A 23,329-nucleotide genomic window follows, 5' to 3' on the forward strand; every position below is an offset into this window, starting at 1 on the left:
ACAAATGCCTGCAAATGTTCAACATTCTGAAACTCTGCAGACAAGCTCATGTTGTCACTTTGATCAAGCCAAGAAAGTCACCAGATGAACTGAAAAATTTTCAGCCATTATCTGTACTCTGCCATTCGTTCATGCTATTTGAATGAATTCTTCTAGCCCATCTCATCCCGCTCTTAGTGCACAAGCTCGCTTCCGATCTGGGTGGTCTTCCATAGGCAAGTATTGAATCTTACCCAGCATATCAAGGATGGCGTCGAGAAGGTTTTGCCACCAGTGTAGCCTTTGTTGACCAGAGTGCAGCCTATGTCACAGTAAACATCAGGAAACTTCCCCAAACATGTAAAACACGACTAAAGAATACGGCTTTATGAAGATCACTGAAGAGCTGCTCAGCAACAGGAGATTCTCTGTTAGTCTTCAAAACACCAAAACTTGGTGGTAAAAAACAAAAATAAGGTCTCCCCCAAGGAAGTGTTCTTACTCCCATACTATTTAACCTGTACACCAATGACCAAAAATGTAACAAGGCTTGCACCTCATTTATTTATGCCAACGACCTGGCCCTCACTACCCAGCATAAGACACCGAAGTAATTGAAATACAACTTTCACCTGCTCTTGACAAAATGGGGAAGTATTACATCAGCAGCCTGAAGACAAATCCAAGCAAAACAGCAGTCAGCACTTTCCATCTCTTAACAAATATGTTAACTACATGTTAAAACTGTCATAGCTGGGAACGCCTTTCAATCGCACTCTACCCCTAAATTCCTCAGGGTTATTCTTGATAGGCTGAAATTCGAGGAGCACAAAAGAATATCTTAAAAACCTGAAAGGCCCAAGTTGGGAGCAAGCCCACATGCACTTCAGATGTCGGCTCTAGCCTGGTGCTACTCTGCAGGAGAATATCCTGCCACTTGAAACAGGTTGATATTGCTCTTCACCAAACTTTCCACCTGGTGACAGGATGTCTGATGCTAACCCAGTCAGGAAGACCCAAGTTATGGCCAGAGCAGCTCCACCTTATATCAGGCACACAGTGACAATGAAATCCAAAAGGAGTAAAGCCAACTCTGATGACATGGACCCATTTCACGGTCATGAACCTGTTGCTTGGCTCCTTGGAGCAAGAGAAGCTTCATCTTGGGTCCTGCCCCTTAGTAAAGTCAAAGGCAGAAGAGAGGCTTCAGTACTGACAGGAAAGAGCTAAAAGTGATTGGATACCGCCCAGTGAGGAGCTACCCCCAGGAAACAGCCTGTAATGGCCAAATCATTCAATCGTCTTCACGTGGGCATTGGCCAAAGTAAAATGGCCATATTAAAATGGGGACTCTGTGATAACCAAGACATCTGCTGATCGTGTGGTGTTGAACAGATAATGATCAATTTCGTTGCCTTGTTTCCACTATCTCCTCAGGCATTGTGACGCAAGAGGATCTTGTATCGTCAAGTCCAAAAGCAGCACACATCACTGATGCACTACACTTTATTGCAATGGTTGAAGTCGACATGCTAAAAAGATAATGAAGTTATGACTGAAGTTTTCATTACACTCCTAACTTGCTGTCAAATACTGTATCATGTCTTAGACATTTTAATTACAGTAAAGATTATCAGCTGCTGCAGAACAATTATTGTACTGTATTTCAGGTAATAGCCTCCTCTTAAATTAATGGAATAAACTATGCCACAATAACAGTAGTACCAACAAAAGTTACAAATTGAAACAAAGAAAATGGGAAAGTTGTGTTTCAGGTGGAAGTCATTTGTTTTACACAATGAAAAAAATACTGCTGCATATTCATAAACAATCATATTTATATTTTGGACATATAAAGAATAAATTTTCAACACAGAATGTTCTCAAAGACAATAGCAGCTTTCTTAATACCCTTCTTCTGGAAAGCAAAAACCACTTTCTCAGAGTTGTACTATTGTTAAAAGGCAATGGTTAATAGCATTTGGTCCATACGTCTCAAAGAGATTTCATTCAGAAAGGCAAGAATACACATCTCTCTAATAATTTCACAAAAATATCTTCGGCACACTAAGTGCTGACTGAGCACTTCTGTTAAAGAACAGAACTATAAAAATAGTCAATTTACATATATAAGAAGTGACGAGGCACTGACTTCTATAATGGGTTTTACAAAATAGGACTGGGTGGTAATTATTGTACTGCACAGAGATAACAGATATAAAAATAACTTACTATGGTACAATATTCACATACATGAGTTAAAAATATATACAAACTCTTAAAATGTGTCACATCTCATATAATAACCCTGTACAGTTTGTAACTTGTAAATACTGTGGTGGGATATAAGAAACACTTAAGATACATCCACTTCTTGCAGTCATAATGGAGACAACTGCCACTTTTCATTAGCTCTTTACTGATTGAATATCCAACAAGTCAATAACATCATCAGACAGCCTCAAAAATACTGGGTTTAATAATAAATAATTAACAAAATACTCTCTGATAGGCATACAAATTACAATTAACAACAGGAGATTCCATCTGAATTATATTCAACAAGTTATCTTCGCTGACCTGGGCCTTCTTCAAGTTTCCGCCAAACAACCTGAAGCAATTAGCCACACAATAAATTAGAATTGGATCTATGATCATCATATTATACAAAAAAATAAATGAAAACGTTATATACTAGTACAGCACTAAGTAAAATTAGTTTATATGAAATAATACTGTGGGCTCAACAAAATACTATGTAATTTCATAGATTTTGTTTTCTTCTGACAGAAAACAAATATTGTTTAACGTGGAAAGATTCCAAATGTTGAATGAAATTGTCTTCTGTTGCCATGACATCAGCCAGATATATTGGCTTTTTTTGTTGTTACTGTTACGTTACGTTACGTTACCACTTGTTTCTGGCTAACACCATTATCAAAACACTTAATTCAGTTTTCAAAATTGATGACAGTTGTGTCATTGTGTCTAAGAATGTGAAAAATTTGTTGACATCAGTGATTTGTGTTGCAAAACTGTTTCATGATTTTCATTTTTTTTATGTGCAATGGCAGAGAAATCTGGACAAAAAGAAACAGCTATTTCTTTTAACATGAAGATAGCACTGCTTATGGCAGCTGATGAAAAATACAGATCAACTTTGGAAACCTGTAAAGAGTTTGGCATTGTTAAATTTTATGCTGGGCTGAGACTCGAACCTGTGACCTTAGCCTTAAGTGGACAAGTGCCCTATCCAAACATGACTCACAGCCCCCCTAAAAACCTCACTTCTGCCTCTTCTACTGTCCAAATTTCACTACTGTTCTCCTGCTTACCTTGTGGGACTTGCAGTCTGCTCAGAACAAAGGTGTTATCAGAGAGAGAAGATGATAAAAGAATGGATAGAGCAATTAATAACCAGGGAAAATGAGAATGAGAGAGAGAGAGAGAGAGAGAGAGAGAGAGAGAGAGAGAGAGAGAGAGGTGGGGAGAGGAAAGTATAGCAGGGTAAGGATGAGAAAAGATGGTGTAATGGTGCCTGCTGTAGTGTGCAGGGACATGGTGGGGACAGGATGGTGAACTGCTGGGTATCCCCATTAGGACAGCGATTTTATTTGGGGGGGGATAGAGGGAATGGGTTAAGCAGATGAGAATGGGGCAGAAGGTGTTTTTGAGCTGGAGTGGAGACGGGATGGGAATAATGGCAGGTGGGGTGACAGAAGCTACCAAAGATTGAGGCCAGGGGGGATATGGAAAAGAAGGAGATGTTGCAGAGATAATTACTAACTCATCAGTTCAGAAAAGCTAGTGTTGGTGGGAAGAATCCAGATGTCATGGGATGTGAAGCAGGCACTGAAGTCGAGCGTATTGTGTTGTGCAGCATGCTCAGCAGCAGGGTGGTCCAATTGTTTCTAGGCTACAGTTGAGCAGTGGCCATTCATCTGGAAAGATAGATTTTTAATGGTCATGCCCATGAAGGCTGCTACAGAGTATATGCAAGAAGTTGGTAGACTACATGCCTGCTTCCACAGGTGGGCCTGCCACTGATGGGACAGGAAACAGCCATGACAGGATTGGGGCAAGGTGTTAGGAGTAGGGATGGACAGGGATATTGCTTACATTGGGTGGTGGAATACAATTGTGAGAGGGGAGAGGAAGATATTTCTCATTTCAGGACACAATGTGAGGCAACTGAAACCATGAGGGAAAATGTGATACAGTTGTTCCCGTCCTGGCTGGTACTAAGTATTAGGTTGACACTTCTTTCATTGGGTACAGTGGGCGAGTGAGTAGGAAAGGTGAGGAATATCTGTTTCTGGACGATTCAGTATCTTCATGATCTAGATTTGTGGTAAGGAAAACGTACCCACATTCTTCCAGAACCTCAACATCATCTCCCCCCATTTGCTTCACCTGGTCACCCTCAGCTCAATAAGCTGCTTTCTGCTATGTAGACCTCTACCGTGTGGATGACTCCATCAGTAACTCTGACCAACTCAAATCTAGCAATCACTAACAGTACTTCCGTTTTGACAGCTGCCACCCATTTAACTCCAAGATGTCCCTTACTTGCAATACAGCCACCCAAGTTCACTGCATCTACAGTGACAAGCAATCCTCTCTAAACATACAGAGGATCTCGCCGAAGCCTTTACAAACCGAAATTTCCTCCCTTCCTTGTTCAGAATCTGACCTCCCACACCTTGTCTTCCCAGTCACTCACCATACTCACTGACCAGTCACAAAGGAGCCCCAATGCCCCTTACGACACATTACCATGCAGGACTGTAGCAACTGATTCACGAACCGTGTTCTTCCCCTGGCTTTCAACAATATTTTGTCATGTGCTGAAATGAGAAACATTCTCCTGATCCTCTCACACTGGGATACTGCTGCACACCCAACCTGTGCAATATCCTTGTTTGTCCCTATTTGAACCCTGCTCTCAACACCTTGCCCCAGCCTGTTATAGGCATTTGCTACACCATCAAGGGCAGGGCCACCTGTGAAAAAAGCTTTGTAGTCTACCAACTCAACTGGAAATGCAGTGCAGCATTATATGTTGGCATGACCACTAACATGCTCTCTGTCCGCACGAATGGCCACTGCCAATGCCAAACTGTGGCCAAGAAACAGCTGGACCCCACTGTTGCTGAGCATGCCACACAACAAGATGTGCTTTACTTCAATGACTGCTTCACTGCACTGCCTATGCCATCTGGATTCTTCCAACAACACTAGTTTTTCTGAACTGCACAGGGGCAATGCAGCACCTAGCAGCCAGTCATCGTGCCCCATCACGTCTCTGTACACTCCTACAAGAAGCAACAAATTTTCTTTCAACCCTACCCCCTGCTATCACCCCCCCCCCCATCATCTCTTCTGTAACCCCATTACCTATCCATACGAAATCATGGTGCCACAGTGTGTGTGTCTCATCTGATGGACTTTGTCCAAAAGCTGATATTCTGCAGTAGTCTAGTTTTAATAGTTTTAAACATGTGCCTAAAAACACACACACCAGGGAATTGGGCATGTGTTATCAGAGGTTACGCCCAGGAGGATCCCAGGATGCAAGAATGTCATGGTGTGTATGTTTCTAGCTAGGAACTCAGGGAGCCTAATTATTGGGTGGGAAGATCCAAATAGCCTGTGAGATTTAGAATGCATACGTGTGCCTTGAGTCATGTTGTAGAGCATGCAAGTCGGTACCATGTTCCACCAAGGTGTACAGTTCTTCTATGCCCATTCATGCACTCAGCCTCTTTAGTGGTGGCCTTCCCTGTATTGTGCAGTGAGCAAAAGTTAGTTGATAAACAACATCTGTGGTTCTGCAAGTTCCTCTGCCTTTAATATTGTAGATTTTATCAGTGGTGACTTTGGACTAAGTGCTAGTGGGACGATGCATGGGGTTAGGAACCTAGGGGTTAGAATAATGGTTTGTGAATGTCATGCAGTTTGCCTAGGATGTTAGGGAAGTTAGAATGATATTGGTGAGGAGGACTTCGTTTCAGGACTTAGCTTGTGAGTCATAGCCTTGGTCACCCATACTAAAGTGATGGGGCATTAATCAACGCATGGGTGGTGCCAAGTGACAAATGAGGTTGTTTTAAATGTTTTGGAAGTGAATGCAGTATTGGCCAGAGGACGAGAGCATGATACTGCCTAGGAGATTTGCTTGCAAGTAAGATCTGTATGGTAGGTGCTGGAATGGAGAGGTGGGTGTACTGGTGGAAAAAAAGGCTGTGTTTTTCTGGTGTGGGAGCAGGGGAAGAGCACTGGTAGGTGGGGGACAGGGACTAGTGAAGGCCAAGGCCAGGGCAGTTAGAGTATAGGATATATTGCAGTGAGAGTTCCCACCTGCACAGTTCAAAAAAAATCTGATGTTGGTAGGAAGGAGCCAGATGGCAAGGGCTATGAAGCAGTCACGCAAATGAAGCACATGGTTTTGGGCAGCATGTTCAGCAAGTGGGTGGTCCAGCTACCTCTTTGCCACAGTTTGTTGGTGCCCAAACAATGCAGACAGACAACTTGTTATTCCTCATGCCCACATAGATTGCAACATAGTGTTTGCAGCACAGTTTGCAGATCACACGGCTGCTTTCACACGTACAAATGCCTTTGATGGAATAGGTAATGACTGCGACAGGAACAGAGTTGGTGGTTGGGGGAGGATGTATGGGATAAGTCTTGCCTCTAGGTCTATTGCAAGTACATGATCCATGAGGCAAGGGGTTGGGACCAGGGGTGCAGCAGGGACAGAAAGGGATAGTGTGTAAGACTTTTGGGTGGTGGAATACCACTGTGGGAGGGGTGGAAAGGATAGTGGGCAAGATATTCCTCATTTCAGGGCACAACGAAAGGCGGTCAAAACCCTGGCACAAAAGGTGATTCAGTGGCTCCAGTCTAGTCACTGCAGTCAGAGAAAATGTTTTAGCCTATAGCTTAACTGTATAGAAAAGGCACCTGTCTGCCACTCAATGTCTCCTTTATATGGTGAGTAGCAATCTATACTTTTCACAACACTGTTGTTATTTCATCCTGGACTTTCCATCATATAAACAGTTATATACTGTATGAAGCAAGGGGACACTGTGGCCATTATTTATCCGTGGAACATGGAGTTCTAATGTATTGCTAGTGATGGTGGCATTCACCTGTAAAATATTCCAGCAGTACAACAGCCCTCCCAATTTGGATCTCTGGTTGGGGACTACTCAGGAAGTGGTTGTCATCAGAAGGGAAAAAAATTGACATTCTACAAGTCAGAACATATAATTTTAGATCCCGTCATCAGGCAAGTAGGTAGGTAGGTAGGTTACAGAATTTAAAGAGGGAAATGGATAAGCTGAAGTTAGATATGGACAGAATTAGTAATGCGGGTTGGCAGGGGAAAAAAAAACCAGGAATTCTGATAAAGTCAATACAGGGCTACCAAGATAAAATTAAATATGGGTAATACAGGAGTAGGCCTAATAATGAACAACAAAATTGGAATACTGGTAAGCTACTATGGACAGCATAGTTGGAGTATTGTAGCCAAAACAGAGATGAAGACAACACCCACCACAGTAGTACAAGTTTATATGCCTACTAGCTCCGCAGATGTGGAAGAGATCTGGATATGCCGGAATGTTTTGAAAAGATATTTCAAAACCAAATTTAAAATGCAAAAGATTTCCAGTGGCAGATGGGGACTCTAACCACAAGGTTATGAAAAAAAAAAAAAAAAAAAAAAAAAAAAAAGAAAAATGCAGATACCTAGGAAATAAGGAGCTGGGACCTGTACAGATCAAAAGAACCAGCAGTTGTTGAGAGATTCATGTGGAGTATTAGGTAACTACTGACAAACAGGGGAAGAAACACAATAAAAGATGAATGGTTGGTACAGAGAGATGAAATAGTGAAAGCAACAGAGGATCAAATAGCAAAAGAGAAAATGCCCAGCAAAAATTCTTGGATAATACATGAAATCTTGAATCTGACAAAGGGAGAAGTATACACATGCAGCAAATGAATCAGATGAAACAAAATATAGATATTAAAAATGTTGAAATTTATTCCCAAAATTCAACTTAACTGTACTATCAAAAGCAACAAATGTAAATTTGTGATGGACCAGAACTTGAACCCGTATTTCCCATTTACTGCAAGTTGTGGTCGCTTTACTACTTACATTATATGAGCGAGTACTTCGGACAGACCCAACTTACACATGTCACACACCTATCAATTTCTTCTCACGGTTTATTAATTCATTTATCCAAACTTGCACATCTCATGATTCCCAAGAAGGTTTTGAAATAAGGACAGTTAGAAATCACCGACAATTGTCACTTTCATCACAGCTAGAAATCCGGGTTTAAGTCCTGGTCCAGTACAACTTTTCATATGTCGCTTTACATAGTACATCTACATCTATTCCCATATTTGAAACTGTAGTTCATCATCAAGCATAAATATACAATATAATGTGACAATGGTCCTGTGACAAAAATAACAAATACAGTCTGAGACTTCTCATCGTCTTGATCTTGAAACTTGCATGGGAATCATGAGATGTGAGTGTGGGTAAATGAGTTACCAATCCTGTGAGAAGAAATAGAGAGGTGTATCACATATGGAAGTTTGGGTCAGTTCACGCAGTGTACTCACATAGCCTAAGTGGCAAGTAGAAAATCCAGGTTCAAATTCCAGCCTGGTACAACTTTTCATACTATGAAAAGAACATATTCCTACTCTCCTCATAAAGGAGATGGGGGACAACAAAATGATGAGAGCTTTTGCTCGAAAGATCTTCTTCTAAACTAAAAAATACCCATATATTCATGCAACCACAACTCTCTCTCTCTCTCTCTCTCTCTCTCTCTCTCTCTCTCTCTCTCTCTCTCACACACACACACACACACACACACACACACACAACTGTCTCTGGCCACTGAAGCCAGACTGCAAGCAACTGTGCCTCATAGGAATAGCAATCTGGATACTGGGTGTAAGGACGAGGCTGGGGCAGTGAGGGGGAGGGACAACAGTGTGGTAGTGGGGAGGGTACAGTGCTACAGTGCTGCTGTACTGCTTGTTGGAGCACGCAGGGGTGTGGCGGGGGGACAAGGTAGGGCTGCTAGGTGCATTTGGTAGGTATGACTTTGTGGGAAAGGGGAAAGGAGAGAAGCAGAGAGGGGATAAAAGAGAGAGAGACAAGTGAGTGTGTTGCAGAATAGAAGGCTGTGAAGTGCTGGACTGGGAGAAGGGAAGGGGATAGGTAGGTGAGTGACAGGGACTAGCGTAGTTTGAGGCCAGGGGGTTATGGTAATGTAGGATATACTGCACAGAGAGTTCCCACCTGTGCAGTTGAGAAAAAGGTGGTGCTGGCAGGAAGGATGTAAAAGGCATAAGCTGTGAAGTTGTCGCTGAAGCGATGCACGTTGTGTTGGGCTGTGTGTTCAGCAACTGAATGTCCAGCTGTCTGTGTGGACAAGCTGTCCACATTCCTCCAGAATCGCAACATCCCCCATTCATTTCAACTTGGTCCTCCTCAACCCAACAAGGCACCTTTCTTGATGTTGACCACCTCACTCAAAGATAGCTACATCAGTACCTCCGCCTGTATCAGTCTATCAACCACCAGCAATACCTCCACTCTCCAACAGTTGCCACCTGTTCCATAACAAGAAGGCACTTCCATACAGCCTAGCCACCCATGGCTATCACTTCTGTAGTTATGATCATTCCCTCCCCAAATATATCAAAGGTATCACTGAGACCTTCACAAGGTGAAATCACTCCCTCTAACTTTGTACAGAAACAGATCTCCCACACCCTGTCTCTCCAGTTGCTTACCACTTTCTACATTCTCACCGTCTACCCACAAAAGAGCTCTCCGCTGATGACTATCACCCAGGACTCACGCAACAGAATCACATTCTGTGCCGGAGTTTCGACTACATCTCGTTGTGCCCTGAAATGAGTATCCTACCCATTATCCTTCCCAGAACTCCCACAGAGGTTGTCTGCCACCCGCCAAATCCACACAATATCGTTGTCCGTCCCCATCTACGTCTGCTCCTAGCCTCTTACCTCATACATTCCCCTGCCATCACCTATTACAATCCAGTCACAAGCATCACTTATCCCTTCAAAGGAAGGGCTATCCATGAAAGCAGTCATGTGATCTACAAACTAAACTGCAACAAATTTGCTACATTCTACATGGGCATCACAACCAAGAAGCTGTCTGCTTGCAAATTGTGGCCAACAGACAGCTGGCTCATCCAGCTGCTGGACATGCTGCCCAACACAATGTGCTTCACTTCACTTCAATGACTGCTTCACAGCCTGTGCCATCTGGATCTTTCCCAACACCATCTTCCCTGGACTGCACAGGTGGGAATTCTCCCTGCAATATATCCTTTGTTCCCATAAACCCCCAGGCCTCAACCTTACTAGTCCCTGTCCTCCACACACGTATCACCCTCAAGCACTACATAGCCTTCTATTCCACCATTGCACCCATTCGTCTCTCTCTTTCTTCCCTTTTCCTTTTCCACTTTCCCCTCCCCTCAGCCCTCCCAACTGCACTTAGCAGCCCTACCCTGTGCACCACATCCATGCATGCTCCCAGAAACACCCTCCCCTACACCTGCATTGCTGTCCTTCCGTACCCCTACCGTAGCCTCCTCCTTACCCCCGCTACCCCAGACTGCTTCTCCCACAAGGTGCAACTGCTTACAGCACTAGCCTCAGTGGCCACAGACACTGGGCATGTCTGCGTGAGTTGTCCTTGTGCGCGCATGCGGTAATCTACACTTTTCATAATATTATCATATTTCCATTCTGGATTTTCCAGTGTTTGGCAAATTTTAGTATGTCACTTTAGGTAGTACATCTACGAGGTCTGTTCAAAAAGTAAGGCGACTTTATATTTTTATGAAAAAATATTTATTTATTCATCAATATTCATGTTGTTCCCTTCAAAGTAGTCCCCCTCAGATACAACACACTTGTGCCAACACTTCTTCCAATCCTCAAAGCACTTCTCATAAGCGCCGTTTGGCACAGCCTTGAATACTTCCCACAATGTAGTTTTTATTTCCTCAATCATTGAAAATCTTCATCCTTTCATAGGTCTCTTCAGTTTTGGGAACAGGAAAACATTGCAGGGGACCAAATCTGGTTAATATGGTGGCTGAAGCAGGATTATAGTGTTGTTTTTGTACAAAAAATCTCTCACAAGCAACGATGAATGAATAGCTACATTGTCGTGATGCGAAAGCCATGAACTGTTTTTCCACAATTCCTGAAGTTTTTTGCATATGGCACATTATGTCAAGGTAATACTCTTTATTGCCGAATGACCTTGAGGCAAAAATTCATCATGCACTATGCCATGGGGAAAAAAAAAAAAAAAAACCAGTGAGCAAAACTCTGACATTTGATTGAACTTTGCATGCTTTTTTCAGTCTTGGCTCTCCGGGATGCTTACACTGGGACTATTGGGCTTTGGTTTCGACATCATAACTGTAAACCCATGATTTGTCACCAGTTATGACCCTTTTGAGCAAATCAGGATCATCACTGACATCATTCAAGAGCTCCTGAGTGATGGTCATGCGATGGTTCTTCTGATCAAAATTGGGAAGTTTTGGAACAAACTTTGCTGACACATGTCTCATGCCCAAAACATCCAAAAAAATTATATGACACGAGCCGACAGATATGCCAACATCCTCAGCACCTTCTCTTATGGTGATCTGACAATTTCCCACAACAATTTTCTTCACAGCTTCGACATTATCAGCTGCTGTTGATGGGCATCCAGAGTGAGGTTCATCATTGGCAGCTTCTCGACTATCTTGGAAGAGCTTGTACCACTTCTAAACATTTTTTTACTTAGAGCAGACTCATCATATGCCACTGTCAACATTTCAAGTGTTTTAGAGCACTTGATTCCATTTTTCACATACATTTGATGCAAAAACTTTGCTCCATTTTTTATATAATAATCATTATAAGAGGTTTTAGGTAGGGTGGCAGGTGATCGGCGTGAAAAGAAGTGCTCCATCAAAGCGAGGCCCTGGACGTGCGGAATATTTGTGTATAAGGAAGTGGCATCAATGGTTACAAGGATGGTTTCCGGGGGTAACAGACTGGGTAAGGATTCCAGGCGTTCGAGAAAGTGGTTGGGGTCTTTGATGAAGGATGGGAGCCTGCATGTAATGGGTTGAAGGTGTTGATCTACGTAGGCAGAGATACGTTCTGTGGGGACTTGGTAACCAGCTACAATGGGGTGGCTGGGATGATTGGGTTTGTGAATTTTAGGAAGAAGGTAGAAGGTAGGGGTGCGGGGTGTCGGTGGGGTCAGCAGGTTGATGGAGTCAGGTGAATGGTTTTGTAGGGGGCCTAAGGTTCTGAGGATTCCTTGAAGCTCCGCCTGGACATCAGGAATGGGATTACCTTGGCAAACTTTGTATGTAGTGTTGTCTGAAAGCTGACGCAGTCCTTCAGCCACATACTCCCGACGATCAAGTACCACGGTCGTGGAACCCTTGTCCGCCAGAAGAATGACGATGGATCTGTCAGCCTTCAGATCACGGATAGCCTGGGCTTCAGCAGTGGTGATGTTAGGAGTAGGATTAAGGTTTTTTAAGAAAGATTGAGAGGCAAGGCTGGAAGTCAGAAATTCCTGGAAGGTTTGGAGAGGGTGATTTTGAGTAAGAGGAGGTGGGTCCCGCTGTGACGCAGGACGGAACTGTTCCAGGCAGGGTTCAATTTGGATAGTGTCTTGGGGAGTTGGATCATTAGGAGTAGGATTGGGATCATTTTTCTTCGTGGCAAAGTGATATTTCCAGCAGAGAGTACGAGTGTAGGACAGTACATCTTTGACGAGGGCTGTTTGGTTGAATCTGGGAGTAGGGCTGAAGGTGAGGCCTTTGGATAGGACAGAGATTTCGGATTGGGAGAGAGGTTTGGAGGAAAGGTTAACTACTGAATTAGGGTAATGTGGTTCCAGATTGTATTGATTAGAATTTTGAGGTTTTGGGGGGAATGGAGCTGGAAGTGGGAGATTGAGTAGATGGGAGAGACTGGCAAGTTGATACACACAAACAAACACAAACATACACACAAAATTGTGTTTGTTTGTTTGTGTGTCTATCAACATGCCAGTGCTTTCATTTGGTAAGTCACATCATCTTTGTTTTTAGATATATTTTTCCCACATGGAATGTTTCCCTTCCTACCCTTGTAACCGCCCCCGGTGTAAAACCTGTCCCATGCACCCTCCCACCACCACATACTCCAGTCCTGTAACCCAGAACGTGTACACAATCAAAGGCAGAGCCACGTGTGAAAGCACCCACGTGATTTACCAACTGACCTGCCTACACTGTGAAGCTTTCTATGTGGGAATGACCAGCAGCAAACTGTCCATTCGCATGAATGGACACAGGCAGACAGTGTTTGTTGGTAATGAGGATCACCCTGTGGCTAAACATGCCTTGGTGCACAGCCAGCACATCTTGGCACAGTGTTACACCGTCCGGGTTATCTGGATACTTCCCACTAACACCAACCTGTCAGAACTCCGGAGATGGGAACTTGCCCTGCAGTATATCCTCTCTTCTCATTACCCACCAGGCCTCAACCTTCGCTAATTTCAAATTGCCGCCGCTCATACCTCACCTGTCATTCAAAAACATCTTTGCCTTTGTACTTCCACCTCGACTGACATCTCTGCCTAAACTCTTTGCCTTTACAAATGTCTTCTTGTGTCTGCGTATGTGCGAATGGATGTGTGTGTGTGTGTGTGTGTGTGTGTGTGTGTGTGTGTGTGTGTGCGCCCGCGCGCTGTTGGTTGCGAATATCTAAAAACAAAGATGATGTGACTTACCAAACTAAAGTGCTGGCAGGTCGATAGACACACAAACAAATACAAACATACACACAAAATTCGAGCTTTCGCAACCTAAGGTTGCTTCATCAGGAAAGAGGGAAGGAGAGGAAAAGACAAAAAGATGTGGGTTTTAAGGGAGAGGGTAAGGAGTCATTCCAATCCCGGGAGCGGAAAGACTTACCTTAGGGGGAAAAAAGGACAGGTATACACTCACGCGCACGCACACACACACACACACACACACACACACACACACACACACACACACACACACACACACATATCCATCCGCACATACACAGACACAAGCAGACATTTGTAAAGGCAAAGAGTTTGGGCAGAGATGTCAGTCGAGGCGGAAGTACAGAGGCAAAGATGTTGTTGAAAGACAGGTGAGGTATGAGCGGCGGCAAATTGAAATTAGCGGAGATTGAGGCCTGGCGGATGAAGAGAAGAGAGGATATACTGAAGAGCAAGTTCCCATCTCCGGAGTTCTGACAGGTTGGTGTTAGTGGGAAGTATCCAGATAACCCGGACGGTGTAACACTGTGCCAAGATGTGCTGGCTGTGCACCAAGGCATGTTTAGCCACAGGGTGATCCTCATTACCAACAAACACTGTCTGCCTGTGTCCATTCATGCGAATGGACAGTTTGCTGCTGGTCATTCCCACATAGAAAGCTTCACAGTGTAGGCAGGTCAGTTGGTAAATCACGTGGGTGCTTTCACACGTGGCTCTGCCTTTGATTGTGTACACCTTCCGGGTTACAGGACTGGAGTAGGTGGTGGTGGGAGGGTGCATGGGACAGGTTTTACACCGGGGGTGGTTACAAAGGTAGGAAGGGAAACATTACATGTGAGAAAAATATATCTAAAAACAAAGATGATGTGACTTACCAAATGAAAGCACTGGCATGTTGATAGACACACAAACAAACAAACACAATTTTGTGTGTATGTTTGTGTTTGTTTGCCAGCGCTTTCGTTTGTTAAGTTACATCATCTTTGTTTTTAGATATATTTTTCCCTCTTGTAAAGAAGTAGTCTTTTAATAAATGAGCAAAAAGTTGTCTACAACTTGTACAGACTGCTAAAAAGAGTTGACAGGAACAAGAAGGGAGCAGTAACTGAGAAGGAATTGAGACAATGTTGTAACCTCTCCCCAATGTTATTAAATCGGCACACTAAGCTACCAGTAAAGGAAACCAAAGAGAAATTTGGTAAGAGAATTAAAGTTCAAAAAGAAGACATAAAACTGAGGTACGTAGAAGACAATGGAATTTTGTCAGGGACGATTAAGACCTGAGATATTCAACTGAACAGAATGGATATGGTTTTAAAAAAGAATGGGGTTATATGATGAACATGAACTAAAACAAGAGCAATGGGATATAGTCAAACTAAATCAGGCTGTGCTGACAGAAACTGATTTGTCTTTAGATGCACAACATGCTTCTGAGCATAACATCCTCGAGTTCAATAGCTGCTTCACAACCAATACCATATGGATCCTTCTCTATGAACTATGCAGATGGAAGTCATCCTCACAACAACTCCTTTGTTCCTGTAATCCTCCTGGCTTCGGTCATCACCAACCCACTGCACCTTCACTCTTTATGCAACAGTCTCTGTCGTTAATGGGCACCCCACACGCTCTGGTATCTCTGCCGCCTATCCATCTCACCTGACCCAACAACCCCTCATGTCAGACAACTGACGAATTGCAATCCCGGCACAATGTAGCTGCACACGTGTGTGTGTGTGTGTGTGTGTGTGTGTGTGTGTGTGTGTGTGTGTGTATCTTGTTAAAGGATTCATCCAAAAAGCTAGAAAGTTTTCATTCCTTTCTGTGTCCTCTCAGAAGCTCACCACTTCTGCTACTTTATGAGTGGTCTCCTTCACTTCTAAATTATTTACATATTACCAGAACTTTCCTCATTATATTTATTTTCTCTGGCGTGTTTCTGTATAAAAGGCTAAATAAGATCGTGAGAAAAGCAACTAGATGTCACCAGTTGTGGGGTTGCAACCCCATTACACAAAAATATCTAGGATGTAGAACTTAAATGAATCAAATATAGAATTAACTAATGGTGAATACAAGGTATGCTGAACAGAATCAATACTTGCCACAGCAATATTTGCCACTAGCAAAACAAATACTGCATATATTTTTTTGTGAGACACTGACAATTTATGTTTTGTTCTGGTAATACTGTGTCACTCATGTGAATGACTTTTGAAAGCTTAGACTCACTGAGAATTCAATATTTTGCTCAAATATATAAATCTTTACAGTTTCATTGGCATTTGTCTACCAAAGTTATCAGAATATCTACAAGTAGAACAACAGTAAAATTATCCTAGAAATGTATATACACAAACATGTTAATCTACAACAGACAGCATACAGATACTACATACTAATCTACAGGTGATGACCATTAAGTCGCAATCTACTCACATTGCACATCTCCCTGACAAGTGCTTTCTCACCGTCATCAAGATCATCTCCTGCCGCATTCATTGTACTCGCAACTGTGGGATTCTGCTGCTGGTGAGGAATGTAAGTGGAGGAAGGATGAGGCCCACTGCTACCTCTTTCCAGTTGTTCGCGAACTTCAAGTACTTGGAGTGCCTGAACTACAGCCTCCGGTCGGCCACTACTCTGGAATGGAATATGGAACAATAAACAAAATTATGCTGATCACTGATGACTTGCGGGGCTCTGCAAGAAAGACGCCACAAGTGCCCAATTGTTAATACACTTAATACACAGAATTGAGTGTGACTAAAATGATTCCAAGATGAGGATGTATGGATAGACAGACAAGGACGCGCGCGCACACCTGCACCCGCACACACACACAGATAGTTTCACATTTCATTCATATGTTCCAGTTTCTCAAGCATGAGATCGAAAAGAAGTAGTACAAGATTTTAACATAAATTTGGAATCGCCATATACTTCCCTAATTTGTGTGATGTCCCTGTTTCCTCTCCTTTCTCATTCTAATAAACAATCTTGTCATGACTAAGTCTGGAACTATTCCTGCCTTTGTCAAAACTTATTCGCCAGTTAACTTCACTAACCCTGCCACAATCACCAGTTTAGTTATCCCTGATTATTCTCTGGTTTGGTGTTGTTAAGTTCCTACAAACCATTTTCCGCACTACTTCCAAAATAGAACTTAAGCAGCTGCCAGATGGGGACTGTACAACGGGCCCTTACTAGTGTAGCGAACTGGCCAAAAATTTTCTGACAAAATTTCATTTTCCTGGATACACTGAGAAGAAAATACATAATCTTTCCTACCTGTTATTCCTGTTAGTCATTTTATTTCCACTCTGGTAGTCTCAATCTATGGATTTCCCTAGTAATTATAACAACGCTGATCATTCGCAAACCCAACGAACCACATAATCAGACAGCGATTGGCGTTCACTCGTTTGGCTTTCCTCTGCTCAGCTTGTATAGCCTGGTCCCCTTTTGCCTACAGGAAAGTTTATTTCTAAATGCGATGAGGATTCCCCTAACAGAGACATCACGTACACTATCACGCATTCAAAAATAAACTTATGATTTTTTTTTTATTTTTTTACAATGGGACCAAACTGCTGATGTCATCGGTCCCTGGGCTTACACACTACTTAATCTAACTTACGCTGAGGACAACACATACACCCATGCCCGAGGGAGGATTTGAACTTCCGATGGGGGGAGCTGCACGAACCGTGACGAGTCGCCTCTGACCGCACGGCTACCCCACGCGGCTTATGATTCATTCAGAAATCAATTTACAGAGTGTGTTCAAAAACCAACAGGGATGCGCATCAAAATCATATGAGTAATCGATAGACCAACGTGCGCTGGATGCTAGGCACTTCGTGAAACTACGTTTTTACTCCTCAAGCATATGAATTTGGCAGCCCCCCTCTCTCATAGATCCGGGCCCGCTGCGCATGCGTGAATCTGGCAGCTTGGGCGCAGCAGTAAAATTTTGCCCGGTCATGTCTAGCTGCTTTCTGTGACTATTTACACAGCAGCAGCCACATTTCTGTGGCCAGAAATTGGAGAAGGTACAACTCATACGCCACTCAACTGTGCATGCGCATGAGCCCGCTCATAACTGCTAAAATGAATCTAATGTAAACAGTTGTGACGTCACGCTCATCGGAGGCAATTTGTTGTTATGAAGCATTGCATGGTCTTCCTAAAGCCTTTGACACATTTTGCTGCTGGCAAACGCTTATATAAGCACTGTGTTTTGTTGTTGTATATGGCACATTTCCTTTGCAATTTATGTTTTATTTTCTTTTTTTTCTCCTCATTCAAGTTTTATTGTTGCAGTATTATTCTGCAGTAGCGGGATACAGTAATATCCTTTGTTAGAGTATTGATTCTTACCATTCAAAATTACAAAAATTTAACTGAAAACTAAATGAAAAATTACCCGAATTCTAAAAAATTCCCGGAATTCTAAAAAATTCCCGGGTTCTTCCTGGTTTTCTCCCGGATGAAAAAACTCCCGGGTTTCTGCTGGATCTCCCGGTTGTCCCGGGTTGTATACACCCTGCAACTGGTTCTGATCACACCTGGTAGGTAGGGTACAATAAGTAGAGAATACATACCTCAAATAAGCCCGAAGTTTTAGTAAAGCACTTATCAAAACCAAAGCATATTAACATATTAATACAGGAATTCTTCAGGACAACGTATTAGAACCAATACTGTTCCTAACATACATCAATCACTTTCCCTGTAGTGTCAGTCATGGTGAAAAAATTCTTTGCTGATCACACAAATATTAGATTCACTGAGAAAACAAGAGAACTCCTTGCAGAGCAAGCAAATGAAACTCTCAAAGATGTTTGCAACTGGTGAATAAGAAATAATGTGACAATGAATAGAAAGGAAACATGTGCCATGAACTTCAGTTTGAAGAGGAAAAATGGGAGAGATGGCATCTCTATAGCCTGTGTAACAAATTGCCAAATTTCTAGGAATAAATACTGATTCTCAGTCACAGTGGTGTGAATATACAAAGATACTTGCAAACAGAATGTTATCAGCATATTATGCCCTTAGAGTCCTGTCATCAGTATGTAACAGCCAACATTGTTTAATTACATACTACTCATATGTGCAATCATTTGTGAGCTATGGCATACTTTTCTGGAAACAAACACACAAAATATGAACACAATTTTCAGACTGCAGAAAAGAGTAATAATAATAATAATAATAATAGTAATAATAACCAAAAATAGTAGTCAAGCCTATTGTAAAAATGTGATCAAAATACATAGGATTTTAACTGCCAAGTGAGTATTTGGGTTATTCACCAACAATCATAATGGCCACAGAGTTCACAAGAATCAACATGGATAAAATGACATTTAAGTTACCACTTTTGAAGAAACAATATCATGTAATGGACTTTTCCAATCTCACAGATTTCAGTCAGTTGGCATACTTCACTCAGTTCATCTACAGTTTCCACAAGGATTACAAATTTCCAATTCTTTGCAATGAAAATGAAAAATTGCATGTAGATCAAGTAAGGTAAACGAAGTGTAAATTCTGCATAAATGCAAAAGAATGAAACACCAAGGAATTGCTGCCTGCGAATGATGCATCACTTTCTAAAAAAATCCACTTTCATACACAACTTTCAAGTTAACAATTACTTTCTCAATGAAAATATGTTTTTGTGAAATCCGTCCATTTCCATCAACTGCTTTTCAACATGGAAAAATATGTAACAAGCAGTAACAATAGGGTGTGGCTGAACACACATTTGATTTGACACTGCTAATTGACAGGTCAGTTAAGTGTTTCGATGATATGCAAAATTATGATATTTTCAATCCATTTTCTGTAAGACATGCTGCAATGCACACTCTTACTTAGCATTGTTATGGTAGTTAGGAATATTCCAGGGAATCTTGCACAAGTGTACTTACATCAGGGTCCCAACTGGATGCAACAATGCCATCATCAGTTCCACCCAGTTTTTGTTGAAGTAATATCTTCTCCTCTTCCAGCTGCTTCACTCGTTGTTCCAATGACCGCACATAATGCATCATTTGATCTATGGACAAATTTTAAATATTTAACTAAAATTATCAACGATAAATATCGAGACATGCGTAAATGTCATGATGTTAAAAGATTTCTAAATTAATGACATTCTGCCACAGAAACATATTAACATCTTGTTATGTTTTCTGTATTCCACCTCTGTACTATTGGGTAGTAAGTATTAAATCTATATTCTATTTACTGCTAAAAGAGCAATATTCCAGATAACGAATTTTCAGCTACTTCAAGTTTTGCTTCCAACAATGCTTGTCTTATGAGTGAAGTCAATATAGTCACTTATATTTCATTTCTAATATTTTCATGTGAAACTGATTATACTGGGTGTCTGTCTCAAGAGTTATCAGGCATGTTTTCTCTGGTGTTTTGGCAAATATTTGCAATTTTGTGACTGAAGTCAGCACAATTAAATACTGCTCATCACAGCTTTCATGTTAATGGAAAGCCTCTCTTTGTGTCCTGTTAGAAACAAAATTACATTTCCAGTGAAATTTTACATGCTCATTCAGTGGCACAATCCCAGATAGGTCTAGGGTGATATTTGTTTAGTGATACGTATTAACACGGACAATAAAACATGAAGAATACACAGCACTCCAACACTGACTGAGGAAGGCTGCTCTATGCTGTCTCCTGCCACCATGCAGCAGTGCTACTCAGTCACTGCTGGAACACTGTCAATTACTTGGGTTTTACTGCCCCTGTTAACACATATCTGTAAAATGAGTATTACACTAGAGTATACAAACATGTAGAGTTTTATTTAAAAGAAAATAAAAAAAGTTTGCCAAAGGAAAAAACTGCCTTCCTGGTGACACTGGGCATCACATGACAGACATGATGAGCAGCATTTGTTTAGGCAAACTCAAGCTACACACTGCAAAAACAAAATTGCAATTATCTGTTGACAAACAAGAGAAAGTGCACTTGATGACTCTGAGGAGAGAGATCACTGTACTTATGTCTGTATCACGCAATATCTTTCTCAACTGATGATGTGCTTTTGGTTTTTCTCAGGATACCATCATTTTGCCGACTTCATAATAGCAATTATTAATGAGCTACAGTTGCCCAGGAAGTGAGCTCACCACGACATTTGATGAAGGTGACTAAATCAGTCATTGAAATTACTGAAAGTATTTCAATTCTGTCTTTGTAACTACGAGGAAATGCAGGTTTTCTTTAGTAACGAAGATGGAATTAAAATTCCATTCAGTCATCATAAAGCAGCTATGGACAATATGAGGGCACAAATGAACAATTTAATGATGCTTGCTCATAGAAATATTGCGCATAAATATTGAATTGTCAATCCAAGTGAACACTTAGACATATATCTTCTTTGAAACCTACAAAATCATGGAAGCTGCAGAGTAATCAATACTAGAGCCATGTTGAGTAAATGGTGCTTGGGTCTACTGCCAGATAATGTTGTGTGAACTCCACGTCATCTAATTGATACAACTATCTGACATCTTCAGATGAACACTGTTGGTGGCTGTTGGCATGTAGCAATGGTTGGTGTTCACACTAACACAGTTTTCTTATGGAGGCTGTGACTGGAAGTTATGAATGGAAGAAAGCATTACTACCAGCTTGACAGTAGCACTTAAAGGCTCTCCAGCTACAGATTGAAAGGGTGGGCTGCTGCATGCATGCATGGAGTATGACTGGTGCTGCTACAGGGTGTAAACATGGGTAAGAAAAAATAATAATAATAAAAATTTCCAGGTTAAAAATACACTTTTTCCCGGGCAAAAGTACATTTCTTTCACATGTTAAGTGATAATGTTCTTTCCCTCAGAGGTGTAAATTTATAAATCCGTTGAATGGCAAAGGATTTATACACTGGCATAAAACTTAGCAGCACTTTAGAAAATGAAACCCATAAAGAACAAAGTGTTTTTGAAAGATCTTTGATGTGCAAACGTATAAATACGAATTCCACCAAATACAGCATGGTAGCTTCCGAAGCACTGAAACAGAGATTGCACTGTGTGGTGTGCTTTATCAGCCAGTCATAGCTCATGTCATGTGATCTCATCAACCAATGAGAACAGATACTCAGAGCGTAGGACAAGTGATGTGGTCAGCCAACAGCAATTGTTAAGTGCCATGAACACACAAATAGGGGAGGGTGTGGTTACACAGGATCCTAATAGCACAGCTTACACTGCAGCAGCTGAATATTTCTGACAGGAACGGTTATAAATTTCACTGCAGTGCATAAAAAAATTTGTGTCTTACCTGGCTGAAAACATGTTCCATCTAGGACTCAACTTTTCTGCAGAAAAACCAGTTGTGTGTGAAATTGCTCAAGAAAAACTAATATTGAAGCTTGGTCTTTTCTAGTGTGTGTGTGTGTGTGTGTGTGTGTGTGTGTGTGTGTGTGTGTGTGTGTTTTACCCATTAAGATATATCAAACACAAATGTGCCAGTAAAACTTTACATAATGGCATAAATGGCTGGTCTTCTGGGCCTGAAATTTTTCTAGGTGGCTGGTCCTCGAAGTGTTAAGTTTTCAATGAGAGTCAAATGCTCCTTGATTTAAGAAACTGATTGCACATTCTTATATGTAACGTAATTCATACTGCGTAAAAGCAAATTTACTTTGAAAGTAATGCTTCTCAAACCACCATTCATAATATTTTCCAGTGACCTTTTAGAAATGTACACAGTTGTGATGTCATGCTCATCAAAAGCAGTGCGTTGTAACAAAGTATTGGATAGTCTTCATCCTGAAGCCTTTGACACATTTTGCTGTTAGCACATGTTTGTGTGTCCACTGTGTTTTGTTGTTGTAAATGGCACATTTTCTGTGTAACTGAAGTTTTAGTTTGGTGTTATTCCCTCATTTGTTTTATAGCTGCAGTGTTATTCTGCAGTAGCAGGATAAAATACAAAGCTTTGTTAAAGAGTCTGTTCTTATTACTGAAAACTACAAAAATTTAACTGAAAATTAAAACATCGATAAATTCCCAGAATTCTAAAAAATTTCCAGGTTTTCCTGAATGAAAATATTCCTGCGTTTTTGCCAAATTTCCCTGTTGTCCCAGGGTGTGTACACCCTGAGTCACTGTCACTGTAGCCAAACCAAAACTGACTGTTAGATCTCGCACTGAAAATATTTGCCCTGCTCATGGCAGTCAGTCTGCAAAAAGCACAAGGTTTCAGGCTGTGCTGAGATCGTATCCAAAATTCCTATTAAAGGGTCTGTCGATCACGTGATCATATCACATCCTCTACGGTGCACTACCTTATGGAGGAAAGACTGTCCTGCTTTTAGCAGTGTATGGAAAACAAGTTTGAGGTGTTCCATTGTGAAGCATAAACATTACCTGTGTTTCTACAGGA

At 41.6% G+C, this 23,329-nt stretch overlaps 1 protein-coding gene across 1 annotated transcript in view; it reads right to left on the reverse strand.

Annotated features, from left to right (window-relative positions):
- Positions 1-1,797: 1,797 nt before the first annotated feature.
- Positions 1,798-23,329, reverse strand: part of LOC126452542 (coiled-coil domain-containing protein 85C-like) — a 77,134-nt gene continuing 55,602 nt past the window's right edge. The window contains exons 4-6 of the mRNA XM_050091106.1: positions 19,840-19,967; positions 16,337-16,540; positions 1,798-2,590 (exon numbers count right to left, since the gene is read on the reverse strand). Of these exons, the coding sequence (XP_049947063.1) occupies positions 2,546-2,590; positions 16,337-16,540; positions 19,840-19,967 (377 nt within the window). The 3' untranslated portion in view covers positions 1,798-2,545. The remainder of the gene's footprint in view (positions 2,591-16,336; positions 16,541-19,839; positions 19,968-23,329) is intronic.

This window comes from Schistocerca serialis, unplaced genomic scaffold (assembly GCF_023864345.2).
Source record: "Schistocerca serialis cubense isolate TAMUIC-IGC-003099 unplaced genomic scaffold, iqSchSeri2.2 HiC_scaffold_897, whole genome shotgun sequence".
Classification (NCBI taxonomy): domain Eukaryota; kingdom Metazoa; phylum Arthropoda; class Insecta; order Orthoptera; family Acrididae; genus Schistocerca; species Schistocerca serialis.